Source organism: Zonotrichia albicollis, chromosome 21, assembly GCF_047830755.1.
Source record: "Zonotrichia albicollis isolate bZonAlb1 chromosome 21, bZonAlb1.hap1, whole genome shotgun sequence".
NCBI classification, from domain to species: domain Eukaryota; kingdom Metazoa; phylum Chordata; class Aves; order Passeriformes; family Passerellidae; genus Zonotrichia; species Zonotrichia albicollis.
This window is the reverse complement of record NC_133839.1, coordinates 10,352,608-10,377,479: the sequence shown is the minus strand read 5'-3', so window position 1 is coordinate 10,377,479 and position 24,872 is coordinate 10,352,608. Positions and strand designations below refer to the sequence as shown.

Sequence of the window (24,872 nt, the reverse complement as noted above, 5' to 3'; positions counted from 1 at the left end):
CTCATCTCTGCCTCCCTCCCCGCCCTGCTCCTCTCGGGGCTGACTCAGCGCTGCCCAGCCCTGCCTGGAGCTCCCGGTGCTGCTCCCACTGAAGCTCGGGAACAGAGAGTGACCCCGTTCTGTACTCACCTGGAAAAGTGGCTTGGCCGTGCCTCATTACTGTGTTCTGCCTGCAGACGTCTCATGCTTCCCTTGCAGATGTATATTTAGATTTTACCCGAGGGCTTTTGATTTCCTCGCTGGCTTGAGCAGCTGCGACAGGTACCCACTCACCTTCCCTTATTTCCTCCGGCCATTTTAACCTGCCAGCGGCTTTGGGAAGGAGCGGGAGGGGATTGGGAGTCACTGAAACGCTTCAGGGTCTCACTGCTCTGCTCGTGAGCCTGCAAATGCACCCAGGAGGGGCAGCAGTGGCTTTGTAGGGAGGTTTGCTCAGCAGCTGCTCGGGCGTGCTCCATTTCCCCTTCTCCCTGCTCAGCATCCCGAGCTGCCACGTTGGGTTTGCAGCTCTCCTGTGTCGCTGATGAGCCACACTCAGAGAGGTAAAAACGCCTTTGCAAAGGCTGCAGTGATGACAGTTCTGGGATTCAGCACTTACGTAAGGGATGCTCTGGCTTAGGGCAGGGGGAGCTGTCCCCACTGCTCCCCCCAGCCAAAAAGGGGGGCTCAGTTTGGGGATCCCCCCCATCCAGCCCAAAAGAGGGGCTCAGTTTGGGAATGCCCCCCATCCAGCCAAAAAGAAGGGCTCAGTTTGGGAATCCCATTCACCCCAAAAGAGGGGCTCACTTTAAGGATCCCCTGCAGCCAAAAAGGGGCTCAGTTTGGGGATTTCCCCCCCCCCCCCCCATCCAGTCCAAAAGAGGGGCTCAGTTTGGGAATCCCTCCAGCCAAAAAGAGGGGCTCACTTTGGGAATGCTCCCCACCCATCTGCAGCCAGCAGGGCACAGCTGAGCAGCCTCTTGGCTCTGAGATTTTGAGGCACTGCTCCTGTTACTGGGCACTTTCTGGAGCCCTGGGTCCTCTCCTCTAAACCCTAACATTTGGATGTTGTTAACATTTGGGATGTTAATGCAGAGTACACTGACAAGAGGACAGAAATCAAAGGCTCTTCTGGTACCAGCCCGTCCCCCTCTGGGCTCACAGCCTGCTGCAAGCCCTGGATGTGTTTTCTTACTTTACATAATTTTTCCATCTCTCTCCATCAGCCCAGCTCTTCAAAGGCTTCCTTCTGTTTCCAGCTCTCTTGCAGCTGCTAAATGCACTCTCATCAATGCTTTCCAAGCTGTTCCTCCTTCCCCAAACTCCATTGCTCCAGTTTATTGCAGAACTCTCCCAAACTCTGCTGAGGAGCTGCTGGGTGATGCAGGAGCTGCTGCCTGGTTCAGCTGCCAAGGCTAAATGGGGAAAGTGAGGGAATAAAACACAGGCAGTGAATTCCGCCTGAGCCATGCAAATCTTCTGGGGGTCCTGTGACCGTGTTCACAGGGGTCTGAGGATGAGGGAAGAGACGAGGATCTGACTCTATGTTTCAGAAGGCTTGATTTATTATTTTATGATATATATTACATTAAAACTAAACTAAAAGAATAGAAGAAAGGATTTCATCAGAAGGCTTAGCTAAGAATAGAAAAAGAAGGAATGATAACAAAGGTTTGTGGCTCGGACAGAGAGTTTGAGCCAGCTGACTGTGATTGGCCATTAATTAGAAACAAGCACATGAGACCAATCACAGATGCACCTGTTGCATTCCACAGCAGCAGCTAATCAATGTTTACATTTTGTTCCTGAGGCTTCCCAGGAATAAAATTCCTAAGGAAAGGATTTTTCATAAAAGATGCCTGAGACAGTGATCCCACCTGGCCAAAGGTCTCTGTGGGTGTGCGATGGTGTCAGTGAATATCGCTGTTCCCCCGCTCCAGGCTGGGTTTGTTTGGTTTCCCCGGGTGCCAAGGACCCCCAGAGGTGCAGAGGGGATGGAGCAGCCCCCAGACCCACCGTGGGGGGAGCTGATCCCACAGAGATCCCTGGAGGAGAGTCCCTCCAAAGGCTGGGCTGGCACTCCGGAATGGAGAGAGGGAATTTGGGGTTTTGGCAGCAGCACTCAGCCCAAGCGCTGCCCCAGCCAGAGGCTGTGATGACAGAAATCCCTGCAGTTTGTGAACTTCTCCTGAAATGCTTTTAATGACAGTTTAATAATAACACTCAGTGCTGGGTACAGAGCTCCTCACCCCTGGAAGTGCAGGGCTGTGTGAGAAGGGTAAGGACCATTATCCCCCCTGCGAGCAGGGGGAATAGCTGCTTTTATTTGTCAGCCTCATTAGAACAAGTGGAATTAATCAACTTTTCATATGAATGGCGTTGCTTTTTAAAGACAAATGTCAGAAAGGAGTCCTGGAGGGCTCCGAGTGGTGCAGATCCATCTGATGGCTTCTCAGGGAACTCTCAGAGCCTGTGGTGAGAGGCATTAACCCTGCCAAGGCACAGGGAGGAGGGGACAGAAAGGCAGGGCAGGGCACAGGGTGGGTTTGCTGTGCCCTGGGTCCTGCTGGGTGGGTGTTTCTGACCCTGGTGGGTGTTATTCCCCTGTCCTTCCCCTCTCCAGATGCTCAAAGCCCCATGGCTTGGGAATAGGAGCTGGAATTCTCCCAGCTCCTGAGTGTCCTCTGATCCTCTCTGTGTAGCACATGGAGAAATTCCATTGAAATTATTATTTTAGTCACTGATTAGTTTTTTAGTGGGAGGACTCAAAGAAGCCATAACCCCTTCCTATGAAGTCACTGAATTTTGGGCATTTTTCCTCTTTTCTCAGTCCTGCTCTTCATTCCCCTGGTGCCTCCTGGCCCTCTGCAGCCTGCAGGGAGCCCAGGCAAGGGAAGGTTTGTTTTGGCTGTGGCAGTAATGGGCAGTGAGTGACCAAGGCCTGTGAGTGCAGCTGGGAGAGTCCCTGAGATGCTTTCAGTGCTGCCCTGCTGCTCACAGCCCGTTACTGCGTGGATCCACCTCCTGGGAAATCCTCCCAATACCTTCGGCACTCAGCTGCAGGGAGTGGGGAAGGCAGGAACCATCACCCTGGGGAGTGGAGATCAAGGCAGGATTGGTGTGCAAGTGCTTTGAATTGCAAAGTGGGGCTGGCCCTGCCCTGCTCCAGCAGCACCTGCCCCAAGGATCCATGTCTGTCCCATGGAATCAGCCCCAGGGCAGCCCCAGCTCACCTGGATGCCCCCCAGAACTGTATCTGTCCCATGGGATCCACCCCAGCTCACCTGGATGCCCCTCCTGGCATGGGCAGGTAGGATTCCCCCTCCACCCCAGCCTTCTGCAGCCCCTCAGGAGGGATTTGATCCTCTTTGAATTTTAAATTTCATCTTTGGCAGAGCCCTGCTGGCTCTCCCAGCAGTGCTGAGCTCTGCTCCCATGGCAGGGACCTTCCTCTCCAGGCTAATGGAAAGAAAATGGAGAGAAGTTTTTGTAATTGACTCGGGATCAATAGGTAAAAGTGGTAAAAGTATTTCCTAAAAGCCCTTTTATTAATAAATACCTACATAAATCCCTTCCCAGGCATCTGCTGTATATTGTAATATCTCCAATCTGAGTTAATCAATGTATTGGAATTTTATGTTTGACTGTGAAGGGAACTGGAGCTCCTTGGGTTCAACTGTAATTCCAGGAGCTGATGGAAGTTAAAAATCCTGGCAGAAGGATTTGTTTTGTTGGGAACAGAGTTCCTTGGGGCACTCTTGAGCAGGGTGTGCTGTTGGAGAAGCAGGAGGGGGGATCCTGGCTGGCCCAGAGGGCTCTGAGGGTGTCCAGGCACCCCATGTGTGTGTGGGAGCAGCTCTGGCACTGCACAGGCATGGAAAGGCCAAGTTCTGCACAGAGCAAGAGCATGAAGCACCAGCATTTTTTATTTTATTTTATTTTTTTCCTTTTTGGCAAATTTACTGTTTTCACTGAGACAAATGTCAAGAGGAAAAAAAACATTCTGGTGAGGAAGCAGAAGCTCCTTTTTCTGCGATTTTAACTTCCCATAGGGATAAAGGACAATTACTGAATAGAGAAAAAAAATAAAATCTTTGGATTTCCTCAGAAGTGTGGACATTTCCAGGCAGTTCTGCTGCACAGGGATGTTTCAGCTGCTGTTTTCTGTGCCTTGGCTGCAGGATCCTCAATGGGATGGGGGGTGGTTTTTGCAGGGCTCTGCCTGAGCCTTGGCACCCTCCAGACCTTGGCAGCTTTTGCAAAGCAATTTTGCAGAGTGCCTGGTGACAATGTAGGGCAGTCCCTGGGGCTCGGGGGCAGAGCTGGTGCGTGTGCACTTTGTGACAAACACCCAGCAAGAGGCTGTGCCAGGCAGCTTTGTGCATTTATCTGAGCATTAGTGGAATCTGAAGTTTATTGAGCTGATAATGTCATGCTGTGACATTTGTTGGGGTCCTGAAATGCAGGAGGTGTTTGTGGCAGCCATAAATTACGTGGGATCTTGTTTTTCCTCGGTGTTATTAAATAAAGGCAGGTCAGGGTTGCTCTGCACAACACAGAGGGGCCATGCAGGGAAAGGTGATTTTCCTAGAGCTGCTTGCCGAGGGTGTCAGGGGTTCCTGGAGGGATAATAATGAGCATTAATGGCTTTTCAGCTCAGGGTCCTGCAGTTAACATTTTTATTTGTATGAACACAGCCCCTCCTTAGAGCAGCAGCTCTGGCAATGTCTCCTGTGAGGTTCTGGCTGCTCATGAGCACAAGCTCCTCTTCCAAAGTGTGTTTTCCCACCCAAGTTACTCCTTGTGAATTTGGAATGGTTTTTGCATTGATGATGATTCCTTTCACGATTTTAAAATACATTAACCTGGCTTTCCCTGCAGAGGTCCTGCAAGCTAACACCCTTGGGTTGTGTCTGAGCAGAGCAGGTTTGTTTGCCAGAAAATGGGAAAAACTCAACCCCTTCCTGTATCATCAACTGCTTCTAATGGACAGGGTGATGCTTTATTATTAATAAGCTGGATATGTGAGTAAAGGGAGTTTTGGCAGCCAGGACAGAAAGAGGCCTGGATAAAAGGGAGAATATTTAACAGTGCAGTTGCTGTGGATTCAATTAAGAGCAATGAAGAATCTGCTTCTTTCTTAATCTTATTTTCTGAAATATTATGACTGCTGCTCAGCAATTCCCAGCCATGTCTCCAGCCCCCGGCACAGCAGTGGTCTCTGCATCACGGAGATGCTGAAATGAGACATCAGCACTTTGTAATGGGCTCTCAAACTAAAATTAAACATCCATTTCCTGGCTTGCAGTCAGATGGTTGGCATTCAGCTGGCCCGGGAGATGCTGCTGGACATGAGGAATCCTGATTTGGGCTTTGATGTTCCCGAGGTTGTGTTTGGTTGGTTTTGCCCCCTCCCTGGGAGGAGGCGCTGCTCAAACAAGGAGCTCCATTGGAGTTTGCTGCTGTGTCCCTGGGGCAGAGGCACAGGGGACGTGTCCCTGCAGGGCTGGCTCAGGTGACAGCGTGGCTCTTTCTAGGAACAGGCTGTTCCCTGCCAGGGGGAGAGCTCTGGGTGTGCTGCATGCACGGGGCTGCCTTGGCTCAGCTCCTGCTGCTCCCCCTGCTCTGCTGGGCTGGGGGTCAGGAGGGGAGAGGCTGCTGGGCTCTGGGTCTATGGGGGGAGTGGGGAACACCCTGCACTGCTGGGAGAGGAGTGTTTGCTGGTGGAAGCACAGCACAGGGGCTGCTCAGGCTGCTCAGGCAGGGCTGGGTGCCCCAAGGGGCCCTGGAGGATCATCCAGGCTCTCAAAGGTTCTGCTCAGCTTTGCCACCTCTCCTCTCCCCAGAAAGGGAATGATTGCTCTAACCCACAGCCCTGGTTGCAGTTTCTCATGGCCTGGGGTCAGATCATTCCCCTCTCTGGATTTCCTTTCCTTGGTTTGTGTTTAAGTGCTTGACAGAAAAGGTGACACCATGGAGAGGCTCCGTGAGGTGACATCGTGGAGAGGCTTCTGTGGGCAGGATCTGAGCTCCTCACGGGGCTCTTCGTGCTTTTTGTCACCTTCTGCACAGCACAAGCATGACAGGAGAGTTTATATGTTCTGTTAAAATTCTCCAGGTCTTTCCCTAATCCCTCCCCAATTCCTGCTGCTGTGTGAGAGCATTAGTGCTGAGATGAATAACTTAAACCTAAGCCCCTTTCCACATCTAACCTCAAGCCTAAAAATAATGTTTTTCTGCAATTAGGAATATAATAGAATATAGAATTCATTCAAAAAGAGACACCTGATTGCCCCACCCCAGTGGCTTTGTGGTCCAGGAGGATTTATCAGGGCACACCAACCCAGAGGGCTGATAGATTATATTTGGTCATGACAGATTATGTTTGGTGTTTGAGGACAGCACCTGCAAGGAAAGAGATGTGGAGCAATAAGTTGAAGAGTCTGAATCAAACCATGAAGCAGAAAGGAATGACTTGGGTGGAAAATTAATGTATTGAGCTAATGAATCATTTCGAGGCAAAACAAGAAATTAAATGTGTGCTGAAAGCTGGCACATTAAGAAAAGGGCTGCGGGTTTTTATCCATTTTCCATTTCAAAATGCAGAAACAAAGTGTGGATGGTGAAATGCCATTAAGAAATAACGCTGTGAGCAGGGAAACCAGGATTTGGTTAACAGGAAATGGGGGCTTTGGGGGCTGCCTTTGTGCCATGGGGCAAATGATGGCTGGGGGAAGAGGAGAGGGCAGAGCAGCTCCTGGCACAGGGAGGGAGCAAAGGATTGCCCTTTTGGCCTTTTCTTCCCAGCATTTGGCACAGGACAGTGATTTGGGTGCCCTGACAGCCTGGCAGGGGGTGGAAGGTGTGGTCAGGGCATGGAACTGTGCCAAAGGGAATTGTCAGCTTTTCATTCTGGAAGGAAAGGATTGGATCCCAGAATTGCCATCCAGGGCAGCTCCTGCCCTGCTCTCCCAGCCCTCTCCCAGCTGCAGGTCCCAAGCTCTGGTAAGACTCTTCCAGCCAATGCACTGACTTTTTGTACAACAACATTTAAAGAAATTCTGTGCTGGAGCCTGACTCTTCACATTGATTTAGGCCATGGCGTGGTGACCATCAGTGAATTTATTCTTTATTTCCAGCCTGCAGAGGGGCAGCACAGCCCTGCAGTGGGGCTGGGCCGTGGGGCAGCCCTGGTGTGATGGGTTGGCAGCACTTGGGGTGGGGTTGGCATGTTGGGGTGCCGTGGCAGGAGCTGGGTGACACTGCTGGTGCTGTGGTGACATTCATGGTGCTGTGGTGACACTGCTGTCCGTGGTGCTGAGCCCTGGGCCCCACCCAGGCTGTGGCACCTTGAGGAGGTTTTTTGTTCCTGGCTGCTGGCAAACAGCAGGAGCAGCTCTGGGCTGGTGGCATTCCCCAAAGAGCGAAGGACACAGGACCCTTTCCCTGCCCCACCTGTGCCCTCAGGTGTTCTCTCCAGCTCAGCTCTCCCCTGGCCACCGTGAATTCCCTTTCCTGTTGGATATCTTGAGAAATGGATGCCAGGAGTGCTGAAGGAACAGCAGATTTTGCTGTCAGCTGCAGAGGGAAAGGTGAGTCACTGTGGGCCAGGTGACATGCACCTGCCTGGCCAGGTGAGCAGGAGCTGAGCCCTGCTGGCCCCTCTGAGGGAACAGCAGGAGCTCCTCTCTGCTGGCTCCCAGCATTTAGGAGGGGACAGAGCTTTGCTGCTGCTGCATGCCTGAGGGAGCCAAAGCTGCTGAGTGTGTTCCCTGGCACGCAGCGAGCACGCTGCTCTGTACACAGAGGAACAAGATAAAATAGCTTCCTCCTCCTCATGCTGCTACCAAAAAACAGCAATGGGGAGAGAAAATAATCCTCTAGCCCCTGCCCTGCCCGTGGTGATAAGAGCAGTGCAATCCTTCTTTTGACAGAGTCAGGCAAGGCAATTTCATTATTCAGCAAACAAAGCCTTTTTAGAGATTTCTGCATCGTGGACGTTTTCTTGGCGGTTTTGCACCAAATTTGTTGCGGCAGCAAGGCCAGAGAGTTTGCCTTGACTCCCCTCACTACCAAAATAAATGCACAGGGCAGGATTGTTCCACTGAGCAGCCGTGACTGGGGAGAGAGGAGAAGGAAGGAGATGGTACGTGCCGACAGCTCGAAAGTGATTGCAGGGAGGATTGCTATGTATGAGAGAGTTCAGGGGGGAAACGGGAGCAACTCACACAGGCAGCCAGGGCTGCCAGGATGGCGAGAGCCAAGCTGAAGAATTCCCCTTCAGAGAGCAATGCCCACGTCAAAACCGTCCCAGCAGGCACGACAGAAGATGTGCACGGGGTGAGCCCCTTGTTACCGTCTCGGAGGATGGGATCCATGGGGAGTGATGTCGGACAAAGGTATTGCAGGGCTGCTGGGGGGGCTGGGGGGAGGCAGCACCTTTTCCCTTTGAAATGAGAGGGGATGGATTAGTGCCTGCACGGGCTGGAGGGGTGGTGGATCAAATCTATGTTAAAGAGCCACGGCAGCTCTAAAGTTGGGTTATGAAATAGGGAGCTGGAGCAGAAGGAAACCAGTTCCTTTAAATTTTTTATATGTGCTTCTTGATTTTTATATTTTTTTATATATCTGAATGGCAGCCTGAGACCATGGGGCTGCCACAGACCACTGTTAACTTGCACTGCACCTTCCCTGTGCAGCAGAAACCCCGAGCTTATTTACACTGCTAAAGCCACAGTACCCACTGTGCATTAGCACCATGTTTGTGTGGCAGGAGAGATGCTCAGTCCCCCATCTGAGCAATAATTCATTTGTTACTGCAATAAAAAAAAAAAAAAGCTGCCATAGGAAATGCTGCAGCCTTCCTGCAAGCCCAGAGCTGAGTGTGGAGCGAGGAAGGAGCTGTTTTTCAGGAGGAGGAGGAGGATGCTCTGTGCTGCACTGGGATTTCAGTGATTCACAAGGAGCCAGGTCCCCTAGTTACGATGAGGATGCAAATGTCACTAATTCAGCCCTCGTTCTGTTCGTTCCATTTTCTGTTCCATTCTTTCCCCACCATCTCCCCAGCCTTCCAGCCCATCCATGCTGCTCACCTGTGACTGTGTACTGTATGTCTTCCAGGATGTCATTTGCTGCAGACGGGCACGGCAGGGAGGCTCCTGCTCACAGGGGGGGATTTTACTTGTTTGAGGCTTTAGGCTGGAAGGAATCAATGCCTCAGCTCGTGCCTCTTGGCATGTCTGGGGGAGGGAGGCAGGGAGCCAGGAGCAGCAGCTGGGGAAGCCGGGCAGGGAGGTGTGTGCTGGGGAGTGCTGGCGTGGCCGCAGCTGGGCCGGGCACACAATTCGGTCTGCAGGGCTGGGACGGAGAGCCCAGGCACACTGAGCACCTGGGAGTGTCCCTGGTGAGGTGTGACAGCCCTTCAGGTGGCTCCAGTGCTGGGGCTCTGGTGGGCAAACACTGGGAGCTGGTGGGGCTGACTCTGACTCTGCCAGGCTCACACGTGTGAAGGCTGAGATGGGCATTGAGGGGTGCAGTGGGACTAAATCCCTGGAGTTGATGTGGTCTCAGAATGTTTTGGCAGTCTGGGTGTGCTCCCAGCGCTGGTCAGGCTGTTTGTGGTCTGGTTTTGTGCCTTGGTTTCATTGCTGCAAGGAGGCACCAGGGCTGGGGCTGTCCTGGGGTACCTGAATCTCTGAGGGCACATCCTGGGCAAAGCCTTTGGGGCAGGACTGATTCCTCTCTGTACTCTCCCCAGTTCTGGTGGTGTCCCCCTCAGGACAGGGTCAGTGGTCAGACCAGATGTGTAGGGGCCAGGAAAATACAACTGGGAGACTGCTACAACCTCATCCCGCTGACCAGCATTGATTTAAAATCCAAGAGAGGCTTCTCCTCCCTGGCACCCAGGGGCTTGGTGGATTCCTGCCCAAGTCCAGGGGGCCAAACCTTCACCCCAGGGCTGATCCTCCGTGTCTTTTGTGGGAGCACAGCATAAAGTAGGGATGCTGCAAGGCGCTATAGGATCTGGAGGGCAGCAATTCCAAAATTCACATCACTATGGTGTTTTGGTGGACCCTCAGAGAAGGTGCCCCAGGGCTGCATAAGACTCAGTTCCCTGGGTTTCACAAGAATTTTGAGTGATTTGCTGCAGTCTTGTTGTAAGAGGTTGCTGCTGAGAGGTGCAGAAGTTGGTGGAACACTTTGGCATCCCTGGCAGAGCTCTGGGGTTGGATTCCCCACCCCAGGATCTCTCCTTCCCTGGGCACTGCTGCCCAGCCATGAGCTGGCAATTAAGGTTGAGGTTTCTGCACTTCACTTCCCCTGCTGCAGCAAAGGCAGGAAGATGTGTTTGGAAGGGATGAGCAGCGAGTTTGAAATGTTCTGTGTCTCCCAAACCAGACCTCAGCAGCATTACCGACTGTCCCTGGGAGCTGGGAATGAATTCCCAGGTGCAGGTGGAAGGAGATGTGTGTTACAGGGTGTTCTCAGCATGCAAATGATCCCTCCTGATGATTGAAGCCAGGGAAATCTATTCTCACCTACTTGATTTACCTCCTTACTCTGTCTCTGAGTCACTGCAGCATCTTAAAGCTTTTAGGGGTTCCCAGTCAAAACAGGAGGAAAGAATTTGAATTCATCTGAGGGAAAATCCTCTCCACAGCTTGGGAGCAAAAAGGGGAATTCAGGACTGCCCTGGGCACCAAGCACAGGGATATTTCCTGTGTCTGGTGACCTGCAGCTGGGATGGGTCCAGCAAAGAGGCTCGGAGCTCTTCCTGTGTGTCAGGGGTTGCTGTGAGGTGGGGATGGAACTGGGAGCCTCCTGGCCATGCAGAGCAGCTGCCCGGGCACTGAGCCTCCCCTGGCACCAGGTGAGAGTGGCTGGAACCAGCCAGGAGAGGCTGAGTCTCCTCAAGCCAGGCTTTTCCTGAGGCAGGTTAGTCCCTTGTGCTGGGGGATTGATGGGAAGAGGTGTGAGGGGAGGCAGAGCTGCACAGAACAATCTGTGCTTGGGAAGGAGCTGCTGGCAGGGGCAGGACAGGCAAACATCAGCTTGGATCCCATCTCATGGGCAGTGATCTCTCTGCAGAACCAGAGGTGTGGGTTTAAAAACACAAACAAAGGTTTTTACAGATAACCATGTCCTGTTTGTGCAACTCTGCTGGAAGCAGGGGAAGCTCTGACCACTGCCTGTCCCAGGGTGCACTGAGGGGCTCCAAACATTCCTGTTTGTGTCTGGTTGGGATGCTCTGCCCCAGCCCTTGGCAGGGCTCTGTGTCCCCTCTGGGCCCCCTCAGCTGTGTTTGTGGAGCTGCTGGGAACAGAGCTGTGACTGCTGAGCTTTGGGAGGAGGATTAGCATTGCAGAGGAGCTGGGCTTGGACAGCACCTGGAGCTGGCCTGGCTTTAAAGCTGTCCCAGCTGGCTCAGGACCAGTCCTGCTGAGTTTCAAACATCTCACTGGACACTTCTCATCTTCTTTGGGTGCTGGGTTTGGTCACTCTCAGGTGAATAATTGTTCCCTTGCTGATCCTGTACCTGTTCCCTGCTGTCCTTTGCTGTGTGTCCCACAGGAGCCTGGCTGCTCCTCTCCCCTGGGGCAGCCCAGGGCAGCAGCTGGATCTGGATCCTTCCCTCCCTTTCCTTCTCCTTCAGGCTGCACACTCCCACCCCCCAGCCCTGCCCTGTCTCTCAGTTTGAGATATTTTTGGCAGGAATAAATGGGACTCTGCCTCAGCTCTGGTACAGCCAACAAGGTGCTGGAGTCTCCTCTGTGGAAGGAGCAGCACTCTCTGCTAGGCTGAGTTTGATGTAGGTTCTTGGAGGTAAAGCACTCCAGAGAGGGAGGAATTCACCCAAATGTGTCTGAAAATAGAATTTCTGACTGATGGATGCTTGTTCCCCCTCAGGGGCAGCCTGGAATTAACAAACAGGACTTGCTAAATGTGATTTTTTTTGCACACAAAAGAACCCCAGAGAGGTCCAGTCTGGCCCCTGCAGCCACTCAGAGCTTGCAGGAGCTCTCCAGGTGAGGCTCTCCACAGGACACAATTCCCTGCTGAACCATTGCTGTGCTGCAGAACTCCCTCCTGCAGGGACAAAAAGTCAATTTATTTATTTTTAACCTTTCTTTAACAAAAGCTTCTTCCAGCAAAGGCCTTTCAGAGCCCTCTCTGTGTCCTCAGCAAATGCCACATGCTGGTTTGCAGGCTCAGCCCTGGGTGAGGGGGTTTTGTGCAGGAGAAATGCTGTGCCAGGGGCACAAATCCCCTGTGTGAGGCTTGCCCAGCTCCAGCCTGGGCTCTTGTGCTGCTTCTCTGGTGCCTGGGGATGGGGTTTGTGCCAGGAACCCCAGCAGGCTGAGCTGGAGGTGTCAGGATGGGCTGTGCCATGGTCTCTGAGCTGGGGCCTCCAGCATCACCTTGTGAGGGAGGGCAGGGCCTGCATGGCTGGGGAGCCTTTGTGGAGATCTGAAACAGAATCTGGGGGATCTGACAGGTTTTGCTCATGGAGCTCTTTGCCTTTGATGTGCTGTGTTGGGCAGCCCTGGCTGGGAGGTGATTTTGGGGTGTTTTTGGGGCACTGGGTTTGCTGTGTGCTGGCAGCCTGTTGATCTGTGCCCACCCTGGAGCATCTCCCAGGCTTGGGCTCCATCTCCCAGCCTTCCCCTGGCTCTGCTGTCCCCAGGGAGGGCTGAGCCCCAGCCTTGGCTCCTCTGCCAGGCCAGGGAGGTGGCACTGCTGGCACTGGTGGCCATTTAACTGGGGATGTTTTCAGGGCAGGAATCAGACAGGAGGCTCAGCTGGGCTCAGCTATGGGGGAAAATGCAAGTGCAGGGCCCTGGTGATCAGGACACGATCCCAGGCCCTGGTGACAGCTGCCATGCCTCACTCTCACCCAAACCCCTTCATCAGCACAGCTCATTCCTGTCAGGGATCAGGCCTGGCTGCTCCTTTTCCTGCCCCAGAGCTGCTGGAGCTGCCCCAAAGTGCTGGAAAGGCCCCGAGCTCTGCTCACCCTCTGGCCTTGTGGCCTCTCCTCTGCAGGGACAGCATGGCCGTGTCCCAGCCAGGCACAGCCCTGAGCTCCCTCCAGCTTTTGGAAGTGTTGTGGCTGCTCCTGTGTGTGGTGTGCCCAGGCTCATCCTGAAAGGGGACAGACCCATAAAGAGTTTGCCCTGTGGGCACGGGGCAGTGCCAGCCCTGAGCTGGGTGCTGGGGGAGCAGGCCGAGCTTTGAGAGGGTTGAGCTGGTTCTGGGGGAGCAGGCTGAGCTGGGTGTTTAGGGGAGCAGGCCGAGCTTTGGGAGGGCTGAGCTGCTTCTGGGGGAGCAGGCCGAGCTTTGGGAGGGCTGAGTTCCCCTCCCACGGCCCTGGGGAGCTGCCAGGATCTCGGTGCCCTACATAGCCCTGACAGGCAGCCACGATCTCACCCAAGGATGCCACGCTCAGCACTCGCACTTGGGCTTCTGCTCTGGTTATTTTGGGATCCTCATCCCCATCAGGTCCCATCAGGGCACGGGGATTGGCACGTTCCTCCTCAGGGGAGCCTTTCCTGCCTCCTGTAAGGGTGGCACCCCTCTGGGTGGGGGTCCGTGGCACACCAGGGTCTCACATCCCACCTCCAAACTTGCCCACAGTCCTTCCCTCATGAGGATCAGCCACAGCAGGGACTCATTTAGCTCATTAGCAAGGGCAGGGAGTTGTGTCAGGGCAGCCTGAGCATCTGCAGGGCCTTTTTGCCCAGGCTTGGCAGTGCCTGCCCTCTCCATTTACCTGTAGCCGGGTGAGATCGGTCTCTTCTTGCAAGAAACAATCACTGGGATCAGAGGAAATGGCCTCAAGTTGTACCAGGGGAGATTTAGGTTGGATTTGGGGCAACATTTCCTTACCAAAAGGGTTGTCCAGCCCTGGCACAGGTGGAGCCCCCATGCCTGGAGGGATCTGAATGATGTGTGGCTGTGGGGTTATGGCTCAGTGCTGGGCTTGGCACTGCTGGAGTGAGGTTTGATGATAGATTTGATGACCTCAGAGGAGCTTTCCCACCTCAGTGAATCTGTGGCTGATTCTGGGAGAGGCCCAGCTCTCTGGAAGGTGCCCACAGGCCAGACTGGCCCCTGGGCTGGGATCAGCCTGTCCAGCTGCAGTGAGGCTGCTGCAGCTCTGGCACCGCTCCCGCTGCTTCCCAAACTTTGTGTGTGTGAGCTGGGAGATGTGAACTTCCTTTTGCAGGGGAATGCCAAGGAAAGGTGTTCCTATGATTGAAGCAGCAGCACCCTGGGAGGCAGCTGAGCCCTCTCCTGCTGCTCTCTCTGACTGTGGGGCTGCTCTGGTGGCACTGCCTGTCCCTGTGGCACTGCCTGTCCCTGTGGTGCCTCTGCAGCTCCTGGTGGGTTTTCCAGGTGCTGGATGAATTCCTCCACACCAGGAATGCTGAGGCTCAATCCCTTTCCCTGGGGCCACCCCTGCTCATCCCACAGCAGGCAGTGGAGCTGCCCTTCCCTCCCCTCTCTCACAGCTTTGTGAGCAGACCTGTGCCTCTTCCTCTCGCCTTCCCTTTCCTCCTGCTCGTTCCTTCTCTCCCCCTCTTTACTTTCTTTTTTCATCTCCTCCCATCTGTCCCTCTCACATCAGGCTATTTTGGGCTGAGTTTCTCACTGTCAGTATGGCGGGAGCTGTGGTGCAGGATGAGCTCTGCTCTGGGGAGCCTCCCCAGGCACTCACCTTGCTTGGCTCATCCTCACCCCCCTGCCCTGACCCTCCCTCCAAGGCATCTCCAGAGCAGGGTGAAAAGGCATTAAATCCTTCCCAAAGCCAGAGCAGAAAGCCATCACATTTAATACCTTTCCACCCCGCTCTGGAAATGCCTCTGAGCCTTGCAAGTGGTTATTAAAGCAGCCTGAAGGCAGCAGCAGTGCTGGCAGGTCATTACTTGTGTCTGTAACTTGCAGAGGCTTCAAGTCAAGGCACGAATGTTTTTGTTTGTTTGCTTGGAAAGGATGGCTGTAAATTGAATAGGAAATGCACCACCAGAAGTGAATTTTTAATGCTCTTCATTTACCAAAGATTCAGGAGACAGCGGTGGAAGGAGCAGAGTTTGCTGGGAGGGAGCAGTGTGTCCCTGTGTGAGCTGGGCTGTGCTGAGCTGTCCCTCTGTCCCACTTGGAGCACAGGGACAGCATTTAGCCCCCAGTTACCTGCATGAGGCACAGGAGATCGATGCCACCCAGACCCTGCAGGAGAGCTGGGGCTTGGGGCTGGCTGCATCCCCCTGGAGAGAAGGGAGCTGGTTCTGCTGGCCCAGTTCTTGGGGTGCTGTGCACAGCCCTGCCCAGCTCAGGGGTCCCTGCCTTTGCTGGAGCCAGAGCTGAGAAGGTAGGATGAGGTGGAAGGTGCTGCTCAGCCTCCAGCATGGGTGGGTAGGTGATTGCTCTCTCTCTTTTACATAAGCCAGCTTTATTATGGCTTTGTTCTAATAATAAATGTGCCTTTGTCTCCTCACCTTCTAACAGAGCCTTTCCCTTTTGTCAGGGGCTGGAGCTTGAAAGGTGGGGGCAGGTCTGAAGCAGCCAAGGAGTTCCTTCCCCCTCTGCTCCTCTCCTTACTGCCACCCTTCCCTGCTCTGCTCTGGGGCCTGGGAGGTGCAGTTTGTGCCAGCTTGGCATGGTGGGGATGCTTGGCATCCTCAGCTTGCCCTGTGTGGGGACAGCTCTGCTCTCCCAGCCCCTGGATCCTGCAGGACAGCCAAGGTCCTTTGGCTGCCTGTGCTGTTGCTGTTTTCCATGGGAATGAAGTGAGCTGAGCTCTGTCTGCTCTCACTGAGCCAGATCTGCATGAAATAAAAAGGTCAATTTGAAGTAGATTATCTAAAACACATTAAAAGCCAGAGTAACCTTTCTGACTCCATTAAGTGGCTTAGGTTCTGTATGTCATAAATCACTGTTAAAGTGGTTTTGGGATCTGGAAAATGGCTGTTTTCCAGATGAGATTTGGAATGATTTTTGGTTTTCTTGGAGAAATCTCCATATTTTCTCAGCAGTTGGTGAGAATTTGGGTGCCTGGTGGGGAGAGGGAGAGGTTTCAGTGGGACACCTCAAATCGCTTCTTCCCTCTGTGACCAGCACAGCAAAGTTCACTCATTTGGGAGCCAAAGCACCTTTTTGTAACCAAAAAAAATGTTATTTTATTGCATATGCTTTAACCACGGCACAGAGTGGCCAAAGCCACCCTTGGGGAGGTTTATTTCTGTCCATGATTTTGGAATCCCTTTTGTTGGCGATGCCTCCATGTGAGTGAGGTGTTTATTGTGGCTGATTCTGGGGCAGGCACAGAGCCCATGGATTTGGGGGAAGACCCCAATTCTCCAGAACCCTCGTGTCCTGCAGGACCCCACTGATCTGAGTGGGTTTTTTGGTGTTTTGCTTTCAGGAGTGCTGCTCTGCAGCTGGAATTAGCTCCTGTTCCCCCACCTTTCCCGGCTACCAGCTGGCACCACATGAGGAGAAAACCAAATCATTTGCTGATTTTTTTGCCATAAAGATCCCTGTGAGGCAGGAAAGGCCCCTGCTCCAAAGCAGGGGCAGGAGGGGCCCGAGCAGCCCCTGTTCTAACAGGGATAATCCAATTGAGCTGCAGGGACAGTGCCAGCCCAGGCTCCTTCCCAGCTGCACAAACCCAAGGTGCTGGGCAGGAATAAATGCCAGGGCTGCTCCAAGGCACAGCTCAGCTGCAGAGCCACCCCAGGGCTCGATCCTGCTGTCAGAGGTGCCACAAGAGAGCACTTTGGTGGGAATTAATGCTCCAGGAGAAAACTGGAAACGAGCAGGGAGGAGGGGAAATGGCAGGAGCTGAGCTCAGAGAAGAAAAGGCTCTGGGGAGATCCTACAGCAGCCTCCAGCAAAAGGGGCTCCAAAAGAGCTGGAGAAGGACTTTGGATGAGGGCCGGGAGTGACAGGACAAGGGAGAATGGCTTCACACTGGAAAAGCAGGGCTAGATGAAATATTGGGCAGAAATCCTTCCCTGTGAGGGTGGCACAGTGTGCTCCATCCCTGGGAATGTCTATGGCCAGGTTGGACAGGGCTTGGAGCAACCTGGGATGGAGGAAGGAGCAATGAGCTCCTGCACAGAGCAGAGCCCAGCAGTGGGAGCAAAACAAATCCTGTCCCAGGGAGGCTGCTCCTTGTAGCTGAGGATGGATCAGCTTTCTCCTGACTCGCATTCCTGCTGAAACGTGAATTTATTGCTTTTATTTAGTTTGAACTGTGCCGGAGCGCTGCAGACTTGTAAAGCAAAAGCAAAATGCAAGAAAATCTTTATGGGCTGCAGTGGCCCCTTGGCTGTGATGATATTTCTTGGTGTCCCTGGCTCACAGTAAATCAGGGAAGGAGGGAGGGCCCTGCTGGAGCAGGGAAGGGCTCAGGATCAGTTAAAGATGGGGACCCAGGGCCATCCCTGGGTGTTGTGGTGACAGCATCATTTTCACAAGGAGACTTTTTGCTTTGCAGCTGGAATTGCTGTGTTGGACAGCCCTGTGCTGTTAGTCTGTCTGTCTGTGGGATGTACAGTACATAAGCACAGGCCCTTTGCCTCCCACCCACTCTTGTTTTTCTCTGTGTTCTTCCTCCCCTTGCCTTGACCCCCTCATCCCCCTCATCGTTCCTCTGTTATTTGATTTGAGTTTTGGTTTATTTTTTACTGTTTTCTTTCCCTTTCTCTGCTCATCACTGGTGTCTGTGGAGCAGCCCAGCAGAGGCACAATGCTGATTCCTGAGGGCACCAAACCTGCAAATCCCAATTTCTGTGCACAGGAGTGGCCCCATCAGAGGCAGAGCAGTGAGGCCGTTTGTGAGAACCCCTTAAAAAACAAAAGGCATAAAACAGGCCCAGAACCTGGGATTATCCACAGAGCCCTTGAGGGGCTGTGATTGGCACAGTAGCACTGGGACGTGTCCCAGGCATGGTGTGACCGTGGCTGAGAACTTGGTGGGCGCTGGTCCCTTTGGTGCTGGCACTGCTGGTGGGGACAGCCCTGGTGTGGGACATTGCCAGTGGGACATTGCCAGTGTCACATCCCTGGTGTCACAGCCCTGCTGGGGCAGTTTGGGGCTGGGTTCCCTCACGCTGTGTGTGCTGCTCTCGCTCTTAGGCCTCACGCCGAGGATTTCAGCGTGGATTCCTCCTTCTCACAGTAAGTTCTCTGCCTGCATTGCCCGGTGCCACGGGGAGGGACAGGGGACCCTGGCCTGCCCTGGGGTGAAGCTGATCCTGCTCTCCACAGGGCAAAGCCCCCTTTGGAATTTGGGGTGTTTGGAGCTGGGTGTTGGGCAGTGCCTGCTGCTGGGAGCTGTGCTTAACCTTGGCTCTGATTAATGTGGATTAAGGTGGATGGTCCATCCATGGAAGAGTTCCAGGCCACGAGGGATGGGGTTTGGTTTCTGCTCTAGCGGAATTGGTTTTTGGTCCAGTAGAATTGTCCCTGCCCATAGCTGGGACCAGGTGACCTTTAAAGGGCCCTTCCAACCCCACCCAGCCTGTGGTTCCACCATGATCCTGCTTTTAAGGGAGCTGATAAACACAAGATTTGTCCTTTACTGCTCTGGGCATCCAGGAATTGTGGTGGGAGCAGCAAATCCTTCAGCAAGTCCCACCCTGGGGAGGATTCCCAGTTGTGGTGGATCTAGAGCTGGTCCAACACCAGTGCACTACCTGGAATTTATTGACTCATTTCCTGCTGTGGGATGGGATTGGGAGTATGGCAAAGCAGGCTCAAAACTTGAAAAGAGTATAAAGAAAACATCATTAACAGTAACTAAAAGAAAAGATAATAAGTTTATTGAGCAGGAATTGAGAGCAGCAAATCAGCAATTACCCATTAACGATGAGCTCCATGCACAGCCCTAATTAAACAATGCAGATTCATCAGCACAAGCAATTACAGGAGCAGACTCATGAGTGTTGCTCTCCAATGTTGCAGAACAAACAGGTCAGAGGGAGCACAGCCTGCCATCCTATTGCTGCTTCCCTTTGGGGTTTTAACCTTTAGTAGAAGTGTAATTATCTTATTTTGGAGCAAGTGGTGCCCCTGCCCAGCCATGAGCACCATCCAAACCTTGGATGGGAGAGGCTGCCCTGTCCTGGATGTGCCCAAGGCCAGGTTGGACAGGGTTTGGACAATGGAAGGTGTCCCTGCTCAATGTAGGGGATGGAACAGGATGAACTTTAAGGTCCCTCCAGCCCAAAGTATTTTATTATCTACAGCTTGAAGCCCTGAGTGTGTGCCTGTTTCCTCCAGTGTTTGGTTTGGTGCCTGGAAATGAGCTTTGCAGCTGCTGGGAGGGATTACAGCTGCCTTCAGGGAACGAGGAATCGATAAAAATCCCATTTCCATTGCAATGTCCTCCCTAATAAAAATTATATATATGTATAAAAGAACTAAAAGTCAAGCAGGAGATTTCTGTTACCTTTCCTCAGGCCCTTGGTGCCCTTTGCAGTCCGTGCCAGCCCTTGTCCCCCTGGCACACCAGGATGAGTTTAGGGCATGGTGAGAGATAAATGGCCTTGGAGGCCAAGCCTACTCTTGGGCAGGGTTTTTCCCTGTAGTGACTGCTTGGAATTTGCTTTTCATCCCCCAGAAACACAACTGCAGCATTACTGCTGGAGCCAGGATGACATTACCTGCACCCAGCTGGGTTTAATTTGCTGCAGAGTGCTTGGCAATATCAATTCTTTCTTTGGGCAAAAAAATCACACTCCATAATAAAGCAAGAGGGTTTTTTCTCATTGATTCCCATGGTAAATGCATGAAGCCTTGAAGAAACGAGTCCTTGGGCTTGAGGGGCAGGATGTGCCACAGCATCCCTGGCAGTGTTTGCTGATGTGGGAGTGGATCCTGCTGGTCTGGGATGAGCCTTGGTAGGGAAATAATTCCTGGGGCTTCAGGGGCCAGGAGGAGCAGCTGCCTTTCCTGGCAGGGTTGTGGCAGTGCCATGGTGGCTGTGATGGTAACAGATTGTGGTGGCATCATGGTGACTCTGACAGTGCCATGGTGGCTGTGATGGTGACATGGGGGCTGTGATGGTGCCACAATGACTGTGGTAATACCACAGTGATTCTGACAATGCCATGGTGGCTGTGACAGTGTGACAGTGCTGTGGTGACTCTGACAGTGCCACGGTGGCTGTGATGGCGGCATAGTTGTGGCTGTGATGGTGGCATGGTGGCTGTGCCGTGCTGGATGTGACACTGCCTGTGCCAGGCTGGTGTGGGGCCTGCAGAGCTCCTCGGGGCTGGGTGCTGCTGTGATCCCTGAGGGTCACCTGGGATTCTGGGATGAGAGGGAGAGCAACTTCAGTGCTGCACCTGCTGAGGGATGTGAGATGAGAAAATTCACGGAAAGTGGGCAGATTTGGCCTGTTTGCAATGCTTAGCCTGTTGGACCATGCTGGCCCTACCTGTGGTGTCCCCAGTGCTGTCTCGTCCCTCCCTCAGCACCTGAGATCCCTCTCTCCCCTTCCCTCCCTCCATCAGCAGCATTGGCAGAAGGGCTCAGCCCCAAAGCAGGCACAGCCAGCCCCAGCTCCATCCCTCCCAGGCTGTTTTGAGCTGTTTTGTTTAAAATGTGCCCCAGATTCCCGGGAGGAGCTGCCGCAGTGGGAGCGCTCCGGGTGCTCCGTGGTCCCTGAGAATCCAACACATCCCCGTCTGCAGAGCCCTGGGCAGGGCTCCATCCTGCCAGGAGGGTGAGCCCGAGCATCCCCCAGCCCAGGAAGGACCTGGTGTGGCAGGAGAAGCCCCTGGAGCCATCCCTGCCCGGGTTTGAAGCCGTTCCTCCTCCTTTGAGTAATTGTTCAATTACAGCGGGGGCAGCGCTGCGCTGCCGGTGCTGCCTTTGGCAGGCGCCCAGGCTGTCTGTGAGCACACAGCTGCTCAGCAATTCCCACTCCTGTCCCCAAACCCTGCTCTGGGAGCTCTCCTGGGCAGGGCTGGAGCTGTCCCAGGATGGATGTCCACCTGGGATTGGATGGAGGAATGCAAAACAGGGCACACAGCTCACCCCGTGGCACCCGTCTGGTGAAGCCTCTGCGTCCAAACACCATCACAAAAATGGTGGGAGAAAGGGAAAAACATCCCAAAGGGAATCAGGAGGGCTGGAGCTGCCTGGGAATTTCATCAGCAGGTACCTGAGCCCCAGCCTGGCAGGTTCTGAGCTTTATTTGGGAAGGATTCTGGCTCTGCTCAGGTTCCAGCTGGCACCGGCTGCTCCCGGCGCTGAGGCAGCCTGGCCATGGCACGGTGCCCTCAGAGCATCCTGCACAGCCTCCTGGGGCTGCTGGGAGAGGAAATGCTGCAGACCTGCACCGCCAGCCCTGCTCCTCTCCTTCCTCTGAGCCGTGTCTGGTACCCAGAGCCTGCCCCAGGGAGCCCAGCTGGGCCAGCAGCACAACTCTGTAATTCCAGCGTGGTGCAGCCACATTTTCTGTCTGTTTGATCCCTGTGGGTTTGCATGGAGGGTGCAGAGCTGTCAGCTGAGCTGGACTGGAGGGGTGAAGTGGGGTCTGCTGGCACCCACCAGATCGGAGATTTCTGGGGTTTTGCTGGTTTGTTACGTACTTCCTCCCCACCAAAAAAATTCAGAAGAATCTTGTTTGCATCCTGCTACATGATGGGAGAAATTCCTTGAGAAGCTTCCTGGGACAAGAAATCCCTCTATGGGTTAAAATTTTTTGTGTTTTCCTCATGTTTAAGAGAGCTGCCCCAGCTCTGGGGAAATGGAAAGGCTGGAGCAGGGGCTGTGCCCCTCAGTGTCTATTTTAACGCTGGTGGGCTGTGATGTGCTCCTCCTGCCCTTTCATCCTGCACTTTTTTGAACAAACTATTGTGTCTTTTTTTGGGAACTCATCATCTTACAACAAATTGCCTCTAATCTTGGATTAATAAAGTACAATAAATAACCGAGCGAAGAAAACGAAGTCGCTCAGGCATTATGAAGAGCATAATAGCAGTAATTACACTTCCAAGAGAGGGCTGGAACTAAACTTGTACCAAAATCGTTGTTTGCATGGCCTGGGGGGATTCAGTGGGGGAACTGTGGAGGTGGGGACCCTTGGAGTGGTCTGGGATGGGCTGGCACCAGGATGGGAAGGATGCTGCAGTTGGGAAAAGGATGCTCCAGGTGGGAAAAGGATGCTCCAGGTAGGAAAAGGATGCTCCAGGTGGGAAAAGGATGCTCCAGGTAGGAAGGATGCCCAGCCATGGCAGCAGGGAGCGGACACTCTGAGCACCCCATCCTGGCTGAGCTGCTGTGAAGGCAGAGCTGTCACGGTGTGTTTTGGGGTGGTGATGATGCAGTCAGAGTTTTGCTTGATTCTCACTCCCAGTTAACTTCCTGACAATGAAATTAAAGGGTATGTTTTACATGAGATCATCTCCTTCCCTCAGCTGGAAATGGAGTAGGAGCTTTGATACTTTGGGATGGTGCTGCTGCCTGGGAAGAGCCATCCCTCATTCAGTGTTGGGGTGTTGGATTCACCTGCAGAGTGGGGCCCCCACAAAGATCTGGGGCTCAGCCTTGGCCGGTTGCCTGCACAGGAACGTGTTCCCTCCACATTATTTTATTTCCTCATCTCTCTGCAGTGTTAAACACCCTGTTCCCCCCAGTCAAGACATGGCTTTTTGTTGCTTTGTTGTTTTCCCAGTGTTCCTTCCTCCTGCAGCCATGGGATGGATGAATACGTGGGCCACTTTATCACAGAGAGTTAGATCTCATCATTTAGTGCTTTTATCCACCAGCAATTACAGCCATTGTCTCGAGGTGGGCCACAGCTCCACAGATCAGTGAACCATCTGTCTGATGGCAGAGATTTATTCAGCTGTTTGTTGCTTTGATCCCAGACAAGTGTCTGGCAGAGGAATCGTGCTCCTGAGTCTGCGGCTCCTCAAGGCTCTCAATCCTCTGGGGCTCTGATGAATGGGGTGCTCAGGGAGCTGAAAGCCAGCTCCCAGCACTTCCTGGCCATTTTTAATAAGGAGAAGGAGCAATTATCTCGTGTGCAGCACTGTGAGCAGTTGTGACAGCTGATTTATGCCCTGGCACCGAAAAATGATTTGCGGCGTCTGGCTCTGGGAAGGATTAATTTGAGCAGGTGTAAAGGCTGGGCTCTGAGGCTCTGCATTGAGGCTGCTTGCTCCTCAAGCCTTGTGCTTATAAATTCTCCTGTTCTCTCTGGCGCTGTCCCTTCTCGTGGTGACAGAATCAAGTGTGGTGCAGAGCCCCTCTGGCCACCTCCCCTCCCCTTAGCCCAGCTGGGATGGAGATCTTGTAAAACCCCTTCTCAATTTGATTCCTGATCAGCTGGGCATGGATGTTTGGTAAACATTCATCCCTCCATCCCCAGTAAATCAGGATGTGGTCGGAGCTGGCACCTACATCCCAGAGCCTGCAGTGGCCCCCATCCAGCCCCAGGGAGTTTTGTCCCATCCCTGGGATGTGGGGCTGGCCGAGGGGAGGCAGGAGAAGCCAGGGAAGGTGGGATGGGAATTTCCAGCCCCACCTGCTGCTCCTCCCTGCTGGGTGCTGTCAGTGCCCTGGCAGGTCACGCTCTGCCCTGCCAGAAGCCACCACCAGTGGCCCTGGGTGGAGTTTGGAGCTGGTTGTCAGCCCCTGGGTTTTTCTGGAATGACCAAGAGTGGTATCTTAGCAACAAAGGGAAATTTTCTCTGTTTACAGCGGAATTGGGTTTTTTTGCAGTTTCCATGCTGGGTGTTTCTCCTCCCCAGGCAGAGCAGGGCATGGACAGAGCCAGGACACACTGGCGACGTTGGGGGCATTGTTCTCTCCAGCTCCTGCTCTGCTGGAGCAGATAAACGGGGAGAGGCAGCTCCAGAGCTGCTCTTTGGGAAGTTTTGGACGTTCTGAAGTTGTGTGAAGGGAGAAGCTTGTGGCTCTGCTCTCTGGGTGTGTGTGAGCCACAGCCAAGCCTGGGTGCCCAGCAGAGCTGGCCCTGGGGTCACATCGGCTGCTCTGCGGGTCCCTGGGGCTCCTGGCTGGTTTGGGACGGTGGGGACAGCCGGGAGCCCATCCCGAGCCTGGGTCACTGTGGGGTGTCAGCGGGGTCACCCAGCGGGGATGGGGCACAGGGGGGCTCTGGGGGTCCTGCCCACCCACCCCACTGACGGCCCCGCCGGGGGCTCTCCCCGCAGGGTGCAGGTCGAGTTCTACGTGAATGAAAACACCTTCAAGGAGCGGCTGAAGCTCTTCTTCATCAAAAACCAGCGATCGAGTGAGTGCTGCGGGCACGGGGAGCGGGAGCCGAGCCCTGCCCGGGCCGGGACAGCCGCGCTGCTCCTGGCCATGAGGAGCCATTGCCACCTGCTGGTGGCCCTGTCCCCGCGTGTCCCCTGCCCGGGGATGCTGCTGCCTCCTGCCCCTTTGCTGCTGCTGTCAGCTCGGTTTGGGGATGCTTTCCATGGGGAGGAGAGGATGCCTCTCCCTCCCTGTGTCCGTGTTCACAGGGGTCCGAGGGTGAGGGAAGAGACGAGGATCTGACTCCATGTTTCAGAAGGCTTGATTTATTATATTTAATATATAATAATATATTTATATAATATGTATTTATATTATATATATTTATATATAATTTAATATATTATATATAATATATTTATAATATATCATATATATTCTATTAAAACTGTACTAAAACAGCAGAAGAAAGGATTTTATCAGAAGGCTAACTAAGAATAGGAAAAGAAAGAGTGATAAATAACAAAGGCTCATCTCTCGGACAGAGAGTCCGAGCCAGCTAAGTGTGATTGGCCATTAATTAGAAAAAACTGCATGAGACCAATCACAGATTTATTTGTTGCATTTCACAGCAGCAAATAATAATTGCTTACGTT

At 53.4% G+C, this 24,872-nt stretch overlaps 1 protein-coding gene across 13 annotated transcripts in view; it reads left to right on the top strand.

Moving 5' to 3' along the window:
- KCNT1 (potassium sodium-activated channel subfamily T member 1) overlaps positions 1-24,872 on the top strand; it is a 78,058-nt gene that overhangs the window by 28,794 nt on the left and 24,392 nt on the right. For 8 of the 13 annotated variants that reach the window (XM_074556496.1, XM_074556495.1, XM_074556494.1 and 5 more), the window contains one exon: positions 24,174-24,253. In XM_074556496.1, coding sequence (XP_074412597.1) covers positions 24,174-24,253 — 80 coding nt within the window. Of the gene's footprint in view, positions 1-7,825; positions 8,379-18,120; positions 18,163-24,173; positions 24,254-24,872 lie in introns of those variants that run through there. The other 5 variants (XM_074556500.1, XM_074556506.1, XM_074556503.1 and 2 more) reach the window with 5 other exon arrangements.